Below are 16,947 nucleotides of genomic sequence, written 5' to 3' on the forward strand. Positions count from 1 at the left end.
CTTAATGAATCGGGTAAGGCAGGAATCTTTTCAACAATAAATAAGTACTTTAAGTTTTTTCTTTTCTGTTGGATTTTGGATCTTGTTTAGTGTTTACTGCCTGTATCATTTTTGTTGCATTATCACTCTGTGTCTCATGAATTTAGTTGAGTACGCAATTCATTTTTTAATTTAAAAGAACATATTTCTCATTAAAACATAATAAGTACCAACACAGACTAATTGGAACTTATATTAATTATTCTAGGTGGCATTTCTAAAATGAATTGTTGCTAATGTTGTTTTTTATTTTAATAGCCTCAAGTACTACAGCCTTCCAGCAGCCTTCCCAGACCCACAGACCACACCCAGGGAAAACTAACAAAATCGCAACATATCGAGGACCACAGTGAATGCACAGCCCAGGGCACACATCAGGGTATTGCGCATCTGGATGAAAGCTTTACGCATAACTTGCAACAAGAAAACAATTGTGGTGTGGAAGACCGGCCTTTTTCCTCAAGCCTACAATTCACTAACAATGTGGCTAAGAGTATACCTTCGGAAGCAAACTTGAACACGACCATGGATGCTCAAGAGCCTTATCATTTGGCAAATGATCAAATTAATGACTTGCAGATTGTACCCACTTCTCCTCAAACACAGTCAAGTACAGTAGACCAGGCTAAGAGAATTGGAAGAAATCAGTCTTCATTGGAGGACTACACATGTCAGCCCAAATCCTTACAGCTTTTTAAGCCATCCATCTTAAATTCTTTGGTACCTCCTTCAGTTTCTGAATCATCTTCAAGTAGGACTCCCACTTGTAAGAACTCACCAATAATTGCACCATGTAATTCAGCAAAACTTAAGCTAACATCTAGTCAAACAAATCTTGCAAATAATCTAAGTCTAAAAGCATCTAAGCTCCGCCCTCCTTCTAGCTCTTTCAAACAAAAACAAATAAGCAACCCCCGACCAGAGGCTCAAAACTTTCAGGCCAAGACAAGCATCCCAAGGCCACTAACAAAGAGAAAAGAGATCATGCAGAATCCGAATGGCAATTTGAATTCTGGGGATTGTTTGGCCTCTAATCGATATTCTCGTCTTCCTAAACCAAAGATACATTAAGTACGTAGCCATCACTTGCCAATTTGTTTTTTTTAAAAAACAATCTGTTCTGTAATAGCTTTACATGCAATTTGCTGCCATGATGGAGCTTGCAAAATCTCAAAAATTAAAATGTGGATGCTTCTACTAGTTTGGGCTTTTCCATTTTTTATCCTGGTTAAAGTACATAGCATTTGAGTATATTTGTCTCAGGTAAACACAAAGTTTGCTTACCCATCTCAGAGGCCTACAGACGGTTCTAATCATGTTGTCCATGCCTTTGCACATCAGAAAATCTGTATTGCACCTAGCAGGCAAGAAATGTGCTTTGCGTATTTAGTCCTTTTAAGGTCTGCATTAATTGTGGTTCTTAGAGCCTCTTTTTCAGTTGTCCCTCTTGTGAATATGGTATTATTTTAAACAAAGATTTGGTGATTATGGAAGATGGTAGTCTGTAAGCAGAGTTCTGGCCAGTGGTTTGTATATTTAAAAGGTCTATGCAAAAGCTCTGTGATAAAAGAGATTAGGCCTTTAATGGTAAGTCTATGTAAGTTTTATTTTCCCTGGGATCAGCAAGCTACTCTCAATGTTTATTTACCAAATACCCCAGGCTAAAACGTTTCATATTATATATAAACCATTTATATATTACTTAAACATTTTGTTTTATATACACACACACACCATTGTGTTTGTTTTTGCTACTGGATAAATTTGGAAAAGCTTGAGATGTATCTTGAAACCTGTACCTAAAGGTGGATTCATTTATAACATGTTGGTGCTAGAGTTTTGCTGGTAATTCAGTTTTAAGCCCTATAGGCTTACGGATCCATGATAGCAGTTTTAGAGCCCCATCGCGTATATACATTGTCTTTATTGTAATATGTATATTTATTTACTTTCTGCTAATAGCTGAAGACTGGAATAATGGATTTGAAATGTTTGCACAAAACTTTGATGGGCTATAAATATCCCATAAATAGGGATTTAAGACTCTTTTCTGCAGCAAAACAAGTTAAAATATTTTGACAATAATTATAAACTTAAGTAAGACTATCTTGAGAAAGCTAGCATTCACAGTACTTTTGTTTTGCTGAGTTTTTCAGGTTTCCCTTTTATGTTCGTGTATGTTTGAATGACAGTTTCTTGAACAGTAGATTTTAGAAGCAAAATGGAATTAGAGAGGGGAAATTATGTTTCATTAAAAGGTATTAAAAGATATTTCAGTGGCAGTATGCCTGTTTAATGTGCGAGGAGGGTAGAGGTGGAACCACCAAGGGACCAGATACACTAACCTAATCATGCTGCGGGCCGCTCTTCAGATGGTTCGGTAAATTTGCTCTCCTGTTCTCTCAGATCATGTCCTCTTTAGGTTGTTCACCTGTTTCTGCTTTAATTAGAATTACTGTCTTTCAAAGAGATAGGTTTTTACAATGTAAATTTTTACTGTGATCAACTGACCTTAAAAATGTATCAAAAGTGTCTCTGGCCAAAAAAGTCACTCAAATATCTAGGGATTTCTTTAAAAAATGTACATTGGTGAAATTGTGTGCCCCCTTTTAGAGAAATAACAGCACATGTTTTACTGCACAGGTGGCAAACACAAGGCCCACTGGCCGGATCCAGCCCTCCCCCTTGTTTTATCCTGCCCGGCACCTTGTCTCTGCCCAGTGGCAGCGCTGAGCTCTCACTGAACTGTCAGGAGCAGTTACATTTATACAGTCCTAAAGTTACGTTCGGCCCTTTGAAGGCAACGGCGAGGCTGATGTGGTCTACTGTGAAAATGAGTTTGATACCCCTGTTTTACTGTAAAGTTCAAGAGGTGATTACTACCATTTTGATGCAGTCTTCCCTTACCATTTGAGTGAATTTACCATTCACTGGTTACAAACCATCCTTGGTTTGGTAACAGGAGAGCATCATATTCTCATTCGACAACACTTCTTCAGGAGAAGCACAATAGTTCAGAAAGGTTGTCACATTGTCCGGATATTGTTAATATAAAGTGATTAGATGTACCAGCAAAACTCTTGTTTGTTCACAGAGACAACCAGCAATGGCTGCAGCTCTAGGTCGGTACATGTGGTCCTTCATTTTGAAGGAGAAAGAAAACTTTTATCTTGCAAATGGGATGTTATCACAGTATATTTCTTTAAAGTAAAACATCAACTGATGAATTAGGTGGGTTTTGGTTAATTTAGAAGTTGGTAGAGACTTTTCAGGCACACCATTAGAGGGCAGGGTTCTTTGGAAAAGACAATACTGGGAAACTAGAAGACAACAGGAAAAGAGGAAGACCAGTTATGAGATGGATTGACTCTGTAATGTGAGTGAGAGGCAGGAGTTGACAGGAGCTGAGCAGGGCTGGTGAGGACAGGGCATTGTGGACGTCACTCATTCACAGGGTTGCCAGGAGTTGGAGCCAACTCAATAGCAGGTAACACACACACACACATAGACTCTTGTGTAACATTATTTACAAGTAAGCCTTTATCTTTAAGGGAAAAATTTTAGTTTTTTACATAATTTTTAACCCCCTAGCCTGAGGGAAATGTCTTTGCCTATTACATAAAAATAATGACTTCTGCAGTTTGTTTATTCTGATATTTTTCTGTTCTTTTTTCTCCCTGATGAGTTTGCAGAAATATGAATCAACCCATCAGTTCAAACTCTGTACCTTTGTTGAGCCTTAATCTTAGCAGAAGGCTAACCAAGATATATATATATATATATATATATATATATATATATATAAATATATATATAAATATATATATATATATTTAAGAGAAAAAAATTAGGATGCTTGCACAAAACAACAAAGTATTTGCCAGCAGTTTTCTTTAAATACTGCAGGAGTATTATGTTAGGATGCTCCTTAGTAACCATTAAGTCAGAAACGAGGTGAGGATGTAGCTAGCCTTACTCTCTGTTTAGTGCTTCTGTAAATCAACTCTGTGCCAAAACCCCTCTACAAGCACTCAGATCACTTTTTTTTATTCTTGTGTTTTCAGTGAAGATGGTTGCAGTGTATGAACTCCAAGTCCTGGGGAAGTTTTCTGGAAATTGGTTAAGTTTCACATTTGTGAAAGAGAAACACCCATGTAGGTAGGACTGGACATTTGGTTGTTAATGGGATGCCTATCAAATTCTTTAAAGAAGGCTTGGTCTAGGCCTCAAGGAGTTTATCAGTACAGATGCAGATGATTTCAATGCATTAAAGGATTACATCATTTAGATGTTAGATTATTTAGAACGTTTATAGTAAGGACTGAGACCCTCTAAGCATTTTTCTTTTGAATTCTCATTTTAATTTGTGCAATATTTTCAGGCATATAGACTATACTATTCATTGTATTTATATAGAAATTAGGGAACCTACTAAGTATTTTAACAAGTAAAAACCTGAATACGAAAGAAAATATCAGATTTGCACTTTAAATGAGCTTAATTGCTTGGAGCTGTGCCTGAAATATTGAAATGCCTCCTGTTGGGTGTGGCTTTTTTGTTGAAATAAATTTCTAATTGTTGCTATTTGAAGTACAGCCTTTCACAGAATTATATAATCAGCATGTCACTTTTCCCATTAAAGCACTACATTCTTTGAATGTTTCATCGGCCCCTTACGTATTTTACACAGTGCATCAAAGAGAACATGTTCCTCCTATAGCTGCAGTTCCAAATCTTCCTGCAGCGTAGATGGTGGTGCCCATAGGGAGGTAACGTGTCACTTCTGAGCAGAGTTGTCGTGACGGTTTCCTGGTCTCTAGGGCACCTGGGATATAATTTGGAATCACCAAATGGGCTTGCGATGAAGACCAGCAAGACTGCAGCACATTTTAGTTTACTCTCAAACTTATACAATAGTTTTTGTGTTTATAAATTAGAGTGGTTATGTTTGCATGCTTATGCACACATTTGAAAATCAATTATAGCTGTAATACAAATACCTGATACGTTCCTTGGGGATGATGGCCTTGCTATTTTTCTTAATTTTGATGCTTGGATTAGATTGTTCAAATTTTCTTTCCACACCTCTCTTCAGTTTTCTGCTGCAGTAATTTGAAAGAATATGTATGTATAAATGATTGTGATGGTGGGCACCAGTCTACAACTATGCTGTTAACTAAGGATACATCTTATGTTTTAACACTGTTGGGGAAAAGCTATCCATTTTTTCCTTGGTAAAGCATCACTGTAACAAAATAATACTGACCCTAAGAATTTAAAACCTCTAAGTCATTACTAAAACCAGAAAACACCACAGTCTTTAATACCTGCAATATTTTTTTCCCATTGATTTAAAAAAACAGTTCAGAGTAAATACTGTATATTAGAATTTGCTTGTAAAATGAATTACAAGAACTTGATGTAAAGTCTCTTTCCTCAGAATGTTGGCATAGTAAATAAAAATAAAGTCCATAATAATCAAAAGTTTCTTGTTCTTCTCAACATTGAATTCCATATGTTACTTTTTCTTGGATACCATTTTTCCCACAAATATTTAAATACTGCTCATTTGGTTGTTTTTTTGTTATTTTTTTGTTTTTTTTTTCCAAACTGCCATTTCACACACTCCCTTCCACACACACACATACTCCAAGCCTTAATTGAGTAGGAGTTAAACAATTGTGTTTTCACAAATTCTGTAAGTTATCTAGTACTTCAGTTTCCATTTTAATTAAATAGCTGCTTTATCTTAGAAAACAGTGGGATAACGGATAATTTTTACTTTAAAAATAAACATTAGCACCTTGAACTAGATAGAATGCTACATAAAAGGGGGAAATGTTATAATTTTTATTGCTTTGTTTTATTGTTTTTAAAGATCACATGTACAAAATAGCTTGAAACAAGAACATTTAGTGAAATATTACAGTGTTTTAGGAACAAAGAGTAGGGAATTTATAATTTATTTTCTAATTATATGTACTAATTACACAATATGAAATAAAAAGTTGATGCATTGATATTGATACGTTATTAATCCAAAATGATTACAGGAATGCTGGAAAAAGAATGAAGGAAATTTCATTAGTAATAAATTTGATAATGGCATTTTATCACCGTAGTCATCTCATATCGGTTTTAAGGCCCTCTGAGTTATTAGCAAGTATTTTCTTGGACTAAAAAACATTTTTTTAGTCTATCATCTAGTATAATTATTTCAGATGTTTTTCATTATGTCGTTCATTCCACATTTTCATTTTTTTCCCCCCACAGAAAAGACAGTAGAAGTTAATTCTGACTTTTTCTGCTAATTGCATTTAAGCAGTTTTAATAGGTTGTCTTATATTTGTCAGTCACTGTGCTAGTTGTTGTGTGTACAGAGGTGAAGACCCCATGGTCTCTGCCTCTTGGAGCTCAAGGACTGACCACAGGCAGTTTTTAACTGGATGGCATCCGGTTCAGGAGTGCCCTTGCACTCCCTGTTCATCATCTTGTTTTGAACATAAGGGTAAAGCTCCTTTTACCTGGTTTCATTCTGGGCTGTAACTCCCTGCTTTGTTCTTGTCTTTGCTTCTATATTATGTTAATTTTTGTTTATATACCTTCATTTCCCTTGGAAAACCTGGCCTTTTATAACTGGATTTTATTCAAGAACTCCTTCAGCCATAGCAGATAGTCTTACTCTGCCTTTTCTTCCTTAGGTGATTAGTCAGGATTTAATTTTGAGGTTTCTCATCTATCTTAAGCTGCCTTCCCGTTTAGCCTCAGCCCATAAGATCTCACTTTTTGAAGTCTACCTTTAACATTCAATTTATGTTATCTTTGTTTTCCTTCCATCCCATTCTCTTGTATAGACAGAATATCATGTGGCCTGGCTCTTACTTGCTTACCTGCCATTTTTTGCTCTGTGGTCTCAGAAGAAATTTAGGTAATCTAGTACAGGGGCCCCCAACTTCCGGGCCAGGACCTGTACTGGTCTGCCTGTTAGGAACCAGGACACACAGCAGGAGGTGAGCTTGAATGCAGTGCACTTGAATTACCCCAAAACCATTCCCCACCCCAACCCAGCTCCTGGAAAAATTGTCTTCCACGAACTGGTCTCTGGTGCCAAAAAATATTGAGGACCACTGATCTACAAGAGCCTTGTCCTCATTCATGAATTATCCCAAACAACCCTCAAAGTACCATCTACCCCATGAAAACAGGAAAGAGACCAAGAAATAGCTCACAGGCGTTTCTCTGATTTTTCAACCATGAAAATAGTATTATTGTTCTCCACATTCCTAAATGACCTATTATTTAATCCACACATAAATTCACACATCCATTTTGAGTATGAATAATGCTTCTTAGGTTATATTTTAGGTGATTACAGTTTTCTGTGAAAGTACACCTCAAATGCTAATCTGCTAAAGTGAAAGGTAACTGCCTGTCCATCATTCCTCACAATAAACTTTGTTGAAATGCCTCCTGCTGTGTGGCAGGCCCCGGGTGTGATCTTGTAGGGGATCAAGGAGACAGAGTTCCTGCAGAGGAAGCCATCCAGATGTCCAGCAGAACACACATTCCCAAACAAAGCACTGTCAGAGGACTAAGTGTACAGTAGAGAGATGTTTGCGATCACATGTGAACTTGCCTCCAAAACCACTTTTTCTTGGCAAATGTGCATTTGTGTTAGAATAAAAAATAATAGAGCCAGACAAAAATTACATCATTGTCATGTAATCTTAATCTGTAGTGGGTAATGATACATTCAAACAGCCTGAGACATGATCAGTTCAAAACACTTCAGAATTACAGGGAATTTTCAAGACAAATTTTAGTTGAGGCTCTATACTTACATAATGTAAGTTAAAGATAGTTCAAGTGCAAATAGGAATTGCATTGAAAGACAAAAGTAATAGGACCCATATGAATTATTAATACATGTTGTTTCTTAAGCTGTTCCAGACTAATGCTACCGTGCACTGCAGACTCCTTCCTGCTTCAGTCGGGTTCAAAGATCCGGGCTAGGAAGCATGGAGGAGGTGTTCAGAAAGGGAGTAGGGCAGTGATCTGCCTTTCAGAGCTCCCTGAGAATGAAAGGGAGAAGTGAAGGAGACCATGGATTTGTGTTTGTGAATAGTGCCAAAAGCATTCCTTCAGTTACAGAGTGGACCAGCCACAGGCAAAAAACCGGACAATGAAACGTGGAAAATTGACCTTGCTAGTAGAGAAATGCAAAACGGAATGGCAGGCTATTTATGTATATGTCTTTATATGAAGAGCTACTTGAAGGAATGGAAAATTAGAAATAAATGTCTGACAGCATGAAAATGATTAAATTATTTCATCCATATGACAATAATTAAATAGCCAGTGCTCTTGAAGAATATACAGAATATTAAAATTGTAACAATATTTACTCAAAATATTCTCATTATAACTGAGGAGAAAAGCAAAATAACAAAACTGTTAATGAAGTAAAATCCCAAAATGTATAAATTCCTATATAAAGAACAAAATGGTAAGAATGGGTGGTTTTATTTTTTGCATCTTACACCTTTTGTCTTTTTCTTTAAGTTATGAGACTGCTCTTACAATTAGAGAAACGTTTTGTTTTACATAGCGAGTCATTTCTATTGCCTACGCACATAGGCATTCAATAATTGGTCCCCTTTACTCCATCCCACCCCTCTTCCCCAGACACATTGTTTTGGGGTCTGGAAGTCTTCTGAGAAGCAACAGTTGGGTCGCCTTGCCCTTGGGGATTTCTAGTGTAAGCCATGGCTCTCACCACAATCCTCTAGTCCTTGTTTAAGTTTTGGACTGAGAGTACACCCAGAACCTTCTCTGAGCTAACGTGGCTAGGACATAGTCACATGGAGGGGGATAAAATAGAAAAGCCACAGGAAGCTTAGGAGCAACCAGGCCTCCCCTAGGCCTGTGGACCTACCTGCTGTGCCCAAGTGGGAGTACCACGGAGTGAAAATCTATATTGACTGATATATCCGTACCCGGGTCCCGCTGCATGATCAGTCTGTGGGATGTCAGCTCTTCATATATTGACTGGACCTTCATAAAGGCTATAAAGGAATATATCCTGCAATTGAATATATTGTTTAAAGTGTGGTTCAATGATGCTAGAAACCAGAACAGGCAAATCTCAGGGCTTTGCCCACCACCCTTTGGTTGCATAATTGAGGACTCCTCTGGTTTGCTCAGCCACAGCCCTGCTGCCTCCTGCCTCCTGTTCTTAGATGAGCTGAAGAACCCAATTCTGCTTGTTTTGAGCCAAGGAGGGATTCCTCAGCCTTTAATTAGACCATGTATTTTTTCCTGCACAGTAAGTTTTTACTCTGGTTTGGGGTCAGTAGGAAAAGTCTGCCTGAGTCCAGTTGCCCAGTGTCGAGAAGTGTAGAGCAGGTGGGAGCTCCCTCCCCTGAGGACTACTGCACACACAGACCCCTGTTCACAAATAGGAGAGGAAAGGGAACTCATGGCAAGTGACCTGATGAAAATCCAAACACATGTTCACTCATTTTGCACACAGACATTCTTCCCATGCCAACTATTTTTCTCATTCTCAGTACTTAGGGTTGTGTAGCTAATGTCCAAACCTCAGGGTCACTTTTCTAATAGGCCGTAACTGCAAATCAAGTTATCTGACCACTGTTATTTTTTACCCCCTAGGAAAATGGCAGTTTTTTCTTTGTTCTCATTAGGTCACCCACACTTAACTATTTTGTTCTGCCACTCACCACTTGTAAATCAAATGGGATAAGTTCAGAACATCAAGACAAGCGCCTTAGCACTGTGTTCATTTAATGTCTGATTCTCTGCTGAGCCTGAGAGGAGAGAAGAGATGGGCTCAGAGTAGGATGAGCTGGGTAGACCAGGGCACAGGTGTCTCTGTGCACTGGGATTATTAGCTGGGGGAGGTAGGAGCAAGGGGCCGCTCCTTCTCTGCCTGAGGTAGGCTAAAAGGCACAACTCTCTCTTAGCCCCTGTTAATCCATGTTGTCTATACTTTCTCTAGCTTCTGAGTATTCCCACAAGACAAGAGGATTCTGCCTGGCCTCCCTGAGGTTTTTGTAATACATGTTGATTAGGCATCTTTAAATAAGGTATCATTCCCCTGCCTGCCCCCTTCCCCAGACTTGACACTGGTAGAGAGTTAAGATAAGTTGGTTTTCCAAAGGTGTGTCACCTAATTTTACTCTTTTTAAAAAAATCCTTATCCAAGGTTATGTTTTTATTGATTTTTAGAGAGAGAGGAAGTGAGGTGGGTGGAGAGAGAAACATCAATCAGTTGCTTCCTATACACCACACCAACCAGGGATCAAACCTGCAACCTAGGTATGTGCTCCGACTGGGAACCAAACCTGCAATTTTTCATGCACAGAATGATGCTCTGACCACCTGAGCCACCCAGTCAGGGCTCTTTTTACTCTTTTTTAAAACATTAGGTTCCAGTCAGGGTGGCAGCATAGGTAATGTGGTACTTGAATTCCTCACAACCGCATCAAAATTACAACTAAACTATAGAAAAATCATCATTGAGAACTGTCTGAAATCTAGCTGAACAGAAGTCCAAACACTAAAGATATACAGAAGCCACCTGGAGACTGGTAGGTGGGGTGGAGACAGTGGAACCCTTCGGTCCCACACCCGGGTGTGGCATTTAAAACTTGGCAGGGTTATTTCAGCTACACAGGTCCCTTCTGAGAAGTGAGGGGTCCCAGTCCCATAGCAGGCTCCACAACCCAGTGTTCCAGTGCTGGGAGGAGAAGTCACCCTAAGTTCTGGCTGTGAAAACCAGTGGGGATTATGGCTGAGTGAGACAGAGTTTTTCTGGAGCCCCAGGTGCTCCTCCCAAAGGGCCTGCACTGATTTGCTCAGACTTGCTCAGAGTCACTAGCTCTTAGCTCCAATGCTGGGGTAGCCTCTCTGAAGACACCAGAGACTTACTGGGAGAAACTGAATTATCTAGCATCAGGGTGAGAGATAGAGGGCAGCTTCCTCCCAGACAGAAGTGCTAGCAGAGGCCATTGTTCCTCCTTTGAGCCTTCCCCACCACAGAGACAACAGACGGGTGCCATATGGGAATCTCCATCAATCTGGCTAGCACTGTTCACTCCACCCTGGTGGTTCCTGAGACCCTGCCCCCACTCAACTGGTAGGCCACCCAAGCCATTGCCAGTGGCTTTTTTTTATACAAACAGCCTGCCTTGTCTAAGGCGTCAGACTTTTCTAAAATCTCTCAAAGGCTCACAGACCCCAAACAAACAGCATCTGGCTTTGGCATGCCCCATACTTCTTGCTAGGTGGCTCCAGGTCTGACACTAAAATCATCAGGCCTTGGTTTGTAGCTTGGCCTCTCCTGGACACCTCCAAGCTTGGCACAAAAAGCAGCCATCTGCAGATTGCTTTTGTGCTCAGACTGGGTGGCAGATGACCTTGGCCTGAACCTCCTGGGAGGCCCCAGAGTCAGCTCACCTGGTGGACAGCTTCAGACTACATCAAAGCACCACCCAACCACATCCACAAGAAATACACTCAGGGGGTGGACTTAGTGGGCATCAGAACTAAGTCCTTTTCTGTGGGGGTCGGCCCTTGCACAGCTTATCCTCCACAGAGGTTCATCTCAGCCAGGGTTTGCAACCAATGGCATGGGGGTAAATCCCTCCTATTGAGGTGCCAACAGCAATCAAGTCTCAGATACAGATAGAGCGTATACACAGCCTACACCTGGAATGTCTAGCTTAGGTGAAGAGTAGAGCTGTGCCACTGGACCCTACAGGACACCAGCTACATTAGGCCACTCTACCAAGCCCAGGAGACATAGAAGCTCTACCTAATACATAGAAACACCACAGGGAGGCTGCCCAAATGAAGAGATGAAGAAACATTTCTCCCATGAAAGAACAGAACAATAGTACAGAAAAACAATGAAACAAAATGGAGACAAACAATCTACCAGATGCAGAGTTTAAAACACTGCTTATAAGGATGCTCAATGAATTTAGGGGAAAAGTAGAGGAACTTAGTGAGAACTTCAACAAAGAGACAGGAAATGTAAAAATTAAAATAGAAAAACATAAACAAGAACCAGTCAGTAATGAAGAATACATTACAAGGAATCAACGGAATCAACAGAAGCAACAGTACAATAGATGAAGCGGAGGATCAAATCAGATATTTGGAAGATAAGAAAGCAGAAAACACCCAACCAGAACATCAAAAAGAAAAAAGAATTAAAAAAAAAAATGATGATAGTATAGCGAGCCTCTAGGACAACTTCAAGTGTAGCAACATTCACATCAGAGGGGTGCCAGAAGGAGAGGAGAGAGAGCAAGGAATTAAAAACCTATATGAAAAAATAATGCCAGAAAAATTCCCTAACCTGGTGAAGGAAATAGATATACAGGTCCAGGAAGCACAGATAAACCCAAAGAGACCCACACTATGAGACCTCATAATTATAATGCAAAAGGTCAAAGACATAGGATCTTAAAAGCAGCAAGAGAAAAGCAATAAGTTATCTACAAAGGAGCGCCCATAAATCAGCTGATTTCTCAACATAAATTTGCAGACCAGATGGTATTTGCAAGAAATATTCGAATTGATGAAAAGCAAAGACCTACAGTCAAGATTTCTCTACCCATCAGAACTATTGCTTAGAATCAGAGGACAGATAAAAACCTTTCCACACAAGAAAAGCTAAAGGAATTTGTAACCACCAAGCCAGTGTTACAAGAAATGTTAAAAGGAAGGAAAAGGAAAAAAAGGTCAAAACTATGAATATTGAAATGACAATAAATACATATCTATCAACAATTACTTTAAGTGGAAATGGATTAAATGCTCAAATCACAAGACACATGAAGGTATGGATAACAAAACAAGATTTGTACATATTCTGTCTACTATAGACTCTAGATTGAAAGACTCATACCCAGTGAAAGTATAGGAATGGAAAAAGGTATTTCATGAAAATGAAAACAAACAAACAAAAAGCTGGGGTAGCAATACGTACACCAGACAAAATAGTCTTTAAACAAAGGCTATGAAAAGAGACAAAAAGGACCCAGTAATTCCACTTCTGGGTATTTATCCAAAGAAACCCAAAACAGTAAATCAAAAAGACATATACATACATATGTTTATTGCAGCATTATTTACAACAGCCAAGATAGGGAAGCAACCCAAATGCCCATTAATAGAAGGATGAATAAAGAAGCGTGCATATATGTAATGGAATGATTGAGCCGTAAAAAAAATGAATGAAATCTTGCCATCTGCAACAATATGGATGGACCTAAAGGTTATTGTGTTGAATGAAATAAGCCAGACAGAGAAAAACAAATGCTGTATGATTTTACTCATGCGTGGAATCTAAAAAGCAAAATAAATGAGCAAACAACACATAAACAGACTAACTGAGATACAGAGAACATTTTGACAATTACCAAGATGGAAGGGAGGTTGGTGGGATGTGTGAAAAAGTTGAAGGGATTAAGAAGTATCAGTGCATATTGCTAGTTACAGTGTAGTCACTGGGGTGTAAAGTACAGCATAGGGAATATAGTCATAATTTTGTAATAACTATGCATGGTGTCAGATGGTTACTAGATTTATTGCATTGAGCACTTAATAAGTTATATAATGTCTAATCACTGGGTTGTACACCTGAAACTAATATACTATTGTATGTCAACTGTAATTGAAAAATAAAAAAAATTATTTAAAGTAAAAACAAACCCCCAAAACATTACTTTATCAAGGCTTATATATACCACATAATTTACCAGGTTGTGTAACTCTCACCGCAAATCCATTTTAGAACATTTCTATCACCCCAGAAGGATCCCACGTTCTCATTTAATGTTAATCCCTTTCCCTTCTACTCCCAGCATCCTAAATATCATTCATCTACTTTCTGTCTCTATAAATTTGCCTTTTTCTGGACTTTTCAAATGAAAAAATACAAGAAGAAGTCTCTTGCTTACAGTTTCTTCCACTTAGCCTAATATTTTGAGGTTCATTCAAGTCATAGCATGAATTAGTTTATTCCTTTTTATCGCTAAATAATATTTCATTATATGGACATACCACTGTCTTTCTTTCTAGACAGACATTTATGTTGTTTCCACATTTTGGCTCTCATAAATAACGTTGCTAACAATATTCATGTGTAAGTCTTTGGACATAGTTTCATTTCTCTTGGGTAGATTTGGAGTGGAATTACTGTGCAATACAACAAATTTATGTTTAACTTTGTAAGAAATAGCCAAACTGTTTTCCAAAGTTCCTGTACCATTTTATACCCCTACCAGCAATATACGAATGCGGGTTTTCATTTCTCCACTTCTTGACAACAGTTGTTATTATCTGTCTTTTTTTTGTAGCCATTCTACTGGGTGTCACTGGTGTTTCCTGTGACCCTAGTAGTTTCCTAACGACTAACATGCTGAGTGTCTTTGACTGTGCTTGCTTAGGCCCTGTCCATGGATCCTCTTTGATAAAATGTCTCTCCCACTCTTTTGTCCAGTTTTGGGGGGTGACCTTGTTTGTCTCACTACTGAGGTATAAGAATTTTTTTTTTATTTTCTAGAGACAAGTCATTTAGTCATTTATCAGATACGTGTTTTGCAGATATTTACTCCCAGTCAGTTGCCTGTTTTCATTTTATCAACATCTTTTGTAGCACAAATGTATTACATTTTGATGAAATCAACTTTATCAATTTTTAAATATGTATTGTGGTTTTGGTGTCATATCTGAGAAATCTTTGCTTAACCCTACGTCCTGAAGATTGTCCCCTCTGTCATCAAATAAATTTTTTTTTAGCTCTTACATTTAAGGCTGTGGTTCATTTTGAGTTAATTTTTGTTTGGGGTATAAGTGGAGGGTTTAAGTTAATCTTTTTGCATGTGGATATCCAATTGTCTCAGCACCATTTAGTTAAAAAGCTGTTCTTAACTCAGTAGATTATCTTGGCATGTTTGTTGAAAATACATTGACCATAAATATGAGAATATTTTGGACAATCATTTCTGTTCTGTACATTCACAGGTATGTCCATATACCAAGACCACACTGTCTTCAGAACTATAGTTTTATAATAAGTTTTGAAAATAGGAAGTTAAAGTCTCCCAACTTTGTTCTTTTTTCAGAATTATTTTGGCTATTTGTGGTATTTAAATTTCTGTATAAATTTTAGGATCATTTTGTGAAGTTTCACACAAAAAAGCATGCCGAATTTACATAGGGATTGCATGGCCTGTATTTAACTTGGGGAGAATAATCATCTTAACAACACTGGGTCTTCTAACTGGTAAACATGAAATGTCTGTTCAGTTGAAAGAGGTCTTCTTTAATTTTCCTCAGCAATGTCTTGTGATTTCCAGTGTGCAATTCTTAAACTTCTTTTTGTTAAATTTAATCCTAAGTACTTATTCTTATTGATGCTATTGTGAAAGGAATTATATTCCTAAATTCTTTTGGGGGGTTGTTAATTTCTTTTTATATTGGGCTGGTGTCCTGCAACTTCCCTCACTTATGTTTTAGTTCTAATAGTGTTTGTGTGGAGTCCATGGGATTTTCTGTAAACAGGGTCATTCCATCTGCAAATAAAGGCAGTTTTACTTTTTCCTTTCGAATGTGGCTCTTTTCTTTTTTCATTTCATTTGTCTGATTGCACAACCCTCTTGGGGCTGATGCTGCTAATGCTGGGACACACTTGAGAGACTCCCTGTGGCTACAAACTGCTGTGTTGGCCTTCCGTGGCCCTGGGGACAGCAGCACAGTGTCAGCACACTTCCAACTCTAGGGGACAGGGAGGGTGAAGCCCATGCTCACTCTGTCAGCTGCCTGTCACACAGGTCAAGTAGCCAGATTCCTATCTCATTCTTCCAAGCCCACGTTGCAGCAGGTGCTGACTGCCTGGGCCCAAAATGGTGACCCTAAATTATTTTAATCAAATTCATCCTATACTTATCCTTATTGAAAAAGAAAGTGGCAGTTATCTCAGGAATAAGGCCTAGAAGCATTTGGGAAGCTGAGCATGTCAGACTGCAGGGTGTGTGGTTTTAGATACACGCTCCCAAAATTGACTGTAGAGCCTCAAGTCTGAGATACATACATCTCAGGAAGAGGTCCAGAGGTGGTGTGGGGAGGAATTACTTTTTATGGGAAACAAGGAGGTTCAGGGAAGGTTAAACTGCCTTCACTGGTGTGAATTACAATGTCTGATGGCGGAGGGGGAAGCATACTTTAAAGAAAGAATATTCAATTCTATAATTAAAATTTTGTCTTCCAAACCTGAACTTTTTTGCTGCTATATAAGCAAAAATTAAATTCAACAAAATCATCTTTGTTATTGAAAACTGCAGATGATACAATGAATCTCAAAGGACATGTTGAATTTGGAGTTTTCTCCAGTTCTGCAGGTGCAGACTTCACTGGAGAAATACCATCATTACGGCCTGTAGGTTGGTACAGAAGGAGGAAGCTTGGTGTTGGTAATAAGAGTGTTAGTTGAGGGCTCTCTGGTTTGCCAAGGACAGAGTTAAATGCTTTATAAATGCAACCTAATGAAGGACCCATGCTGTTTTGTGTTGATACAGGGTACAGTGGAAAATACAAAACACAGTCTAGCAGCCCAAAATTGACAATAGTGGAAATTCTTTTCTTGCTTTGTTGAAAACTGTGATGGAACCAAATCCATGACCTATATATACTGTGACATTCATAAAGAGGCCTGTTCACTTGTCCAGCCCACCTGAGCTGCTCCGAGGCATCTTTCCTCCCTCTTCACCTTCCCCCCACACCAAGTCTCTTATCCTCAGAGCAGCAGGGCCAGGAGTCAAACCTACAGGCTCACGCACAGGAGAACCTGTGGCCCAAAGGCAGGCCCTATTTAAA

General features: G+C 38.7%; 1 protein-coding gene across 5 annotated transcripts in view; it reads left to right on the forward strand.

Annotated features, from left to right (window-relative positions):
* Nucleotides 1-3,823, forward strand: part of CCSER2 (coiled-coil serine rich protein 2) — a 194,377-nt gene extending 190,554 nt beyond the window's left edge. For 2 of the 5 annotated variants that reach the window (XM_024561424.3, XM_024561427.3), the window contains one exon: nucleotides 298-3,823. In XM_024561424.3, the coding sequence (XP_024417192.2) occupies nucleotides 298-1,110 (813 nt within the window). In that variant the 3' untranslated portion in view covers nucleotides 1,111-3,823. The remainder of the gene's footprint in view (nucleotides 1-297) is intronic. The other 3 variants (XM_024561426.4, XM_071221241.1, XM_045195917.3) reach the window with 2 other exon arrangements.
* The last annotated feature ends 13,124 nt before the right edge of the window (nucleotides 3,824-16,947 follow it).

The sequence above is a fragment of the Desmodus rotundus genome, chromosome 4 (genome assembly GCF_022682495.2).
Source record: "Desmodus rotundus isolate HL8 chromosome 4, HLdesRot8A.1, whole genome shotgun sequence".
In the NCBI taxonomy this organism is placed as follows: domain Eukaryota; kingdom Metazoa; phylum Chordata; class Mammalia; order Chiroptera; family Phyllostomidae; genus Desmodus; species Desmodus rotundus.